Source organism: Choloepus didactylus, chromosome 6, assembly GCF_015220235.1.
Source record: "Choloepus didactylus isolate mChoDid1 chromosome 6, mChoDid1.pri, whole genome shotgun sequence".
NCBI lineage: Eukaryota > Metazoa > Chordata > Mammalia > Pilosa > Megalonychidae > Choloepus > Choloepus didactylus.
In genome coordinates, this window is record NC_051312.1 from 75,124,506 (window position 1) to 75,126,774 (window position 2,269).

A 2,269-nucleotide genomic window follows, 5' to 3' on the forward strand; every position below is an offset into this window, starting at 1 on the left:
ATTATCTACCTATCTATCTAATTTTAGTCATTTGCCTATCATATAGTAAGAACATAACACATTTACCTGCTTTGCAAGTTTCACTACACAACTATATAATATATATTACTTATTGTGGTAAGCACAAGTCTTTTTCTTATTTTCATTAATAATATTTTTTATTCTTGGATCTTAAGCAACTTCAAATATATTTCAGAAAAAATGTAATTTGAAAATTAAAGTACAGTCATTTGAAGGAGACATCCAGTGTTTCTTAAAACAATTTTGAAAATACAGGAACACTCATCATAGTTTGATGCACTAATGGTTGAATAATAGCTTTGTTCATCAGGACTTCTCATATGTCTAGTGAGGAAAATGAAACCATCAAATTCATCACTTCTTTAACTTAATTTGTCCATCACAGGCTCTCTTTGATACCAACAACAGTGTCTCATGGATTCCCTGGTGGATGGGAACCACACTGCAGTGACAGGGTTCATCCTATTGGGCTTAACAGATGATCCCAAACTTCGCATCATCCTCTTCGTGGTCATCCTATGCATCTACCTGGTGACCGTATCTGGCAATCCCACCACAATCATTCTTATCAGAATCTCTTCTCAGCTCCATCATCCTATGTACTTATTCCTGAGCCACTTGGCTTTTACAGACATAGGCTATTCATCGTCTGTCACTCCCAATATGCTTGCAAACTTCATGGTGGAAAAGAGTACAATTACTTATCTTGGATGTGCTATCCAGCTTGGTTTGGTCGTCTTCTTTGGGACATCTGAGTGCTTCCTTCTGGCAGCTATGGCATATGATCGCTTTGTGGCAATCTGCAACCCACTGCTTTATTCAACCAAAATGTCCACAAAAATCTGCATTCAGTTACTCTCTGTGGCTTATGTAGGTGGTTTTATCAATGCTTTGTCCTTTATTCTTTCCTTCTTTTCTTTAGTTTTCTGTGGACCAAATCGAGTCAATCACTTCTTCTGTGATTTTGCTCCTTTAGTTAAACTTTCCTGTTCTGATAGTAGTATTCCCGCAGTTGTTCCCTCATTTTCTGCTGGATCCGTCATCGTGACCACAGTGTTTATCATAGTTGTTTCCTACACCTACATCCTCATCACCATCCTGAGGATGCGCTCTCCCGAGGGACGCCACAAAGCCTTCTCCACCTGCACCTCCCACCTCACTGCAGTCACTCTGTTCTATGGGACAATTACATTCATTTATGTGATGCCCAAATCCAGCTACTCAACTGACCAGAACAAGGTGGTGTCTGTGTTTTACATGGTGGTGATCCCCATGTTGAACCCTCTCATCTACAGTCTCAGGAATAATGAGATTAAGGATGCTCTCAAGAGAGGGCTTGGTAGAAAAATATTTTCTTAATGAAACATTTAATTTTGTTGGGTTTGCTATAATAATGTAACATGAACACAAGAAAAAACTGAATTCCTGTGTTCAAACCTAGTTGAACATTCTGCTTGAACATTTTCATTACTCTGTAAGGGAGGATTTTGCAGTATAAAAAAATAAATCAGAGGCTAGAGTGAGTTGCCTTAATGTGTTGAAATTTTTCATTAGGATAACAGAAACTACTTCCATGACAAAACACTTAAGCTGCTGAAAATCTTTTGAATGTTGTATTCAAATATTTTTTCAAAAAGTAGTTCTCAGCCATAATTTAAGTTACTGTACCTTAATAGTGTGTGCATTTTCATCAGGAGCTTATCCTGAAATAAGGCTGATACCTGCAATTATGACAAGGTAAATTCTGTGGGTAAATGACAAAATGTAACACAGAGTAAAATTCCTGAAGGTTGTCTGCTTGTAGAAAGTTTATCTACTGATAATGAATTTTTGGACCATACAATTCAGACCTGTGTCTTTTTTAATTTTTTTTAATTTTTTATTGCGATTGTTCACATACAACTATCCAAAGATCCAAAGTGTACAATAAATTGCCCATGGTATCATCATACAGCTGTGCATGTATCACCAAAATTAAATTTTTCCAATTTTTTGAACATTTTCATTACTCCAGAAAAGAAATAAAGATAAAAAAAGGAAGCTCAACTCCTCCCATACCCCCAACCACCCCCCTTCCATTACTGATTCACAGTTTTGGTATAGTACATTTGTTACTGTTGATGAAAGGATGTTAAATACTACTAACTGTAGTATATAGTTTTCAATAGGTATATATATTTTTTCCTATATGCCCCTTTATTATTAACTTATAATTATAGGGCCATACATTTGTTCTAGTTCATGAGAG

The 2,269-nt window shown here is 36.1% G+C and overlaps 1 protein-coding gene across 1 annotated transcript; it reads left to right on the plus strand.

Moving 5' to 3' along the window:
* The first annotated feature begins 435 nt into the window (after positions 1 to 435).
* LOC119537648 (olfactory receptor 502-like) lies at positions 436 to 1,380 on the plus strand. Its single transcript, XM_037840184.1, has one exon. It carries the CDS (start codon positions 436 to 438, stop codon positions 1,378 to 1,380), a length of 945 nt encoding a protein of 314 aa, XP_037696112.1.
* Positions 1,381 to 2,269: the final 889 nt, after the last annotated feature.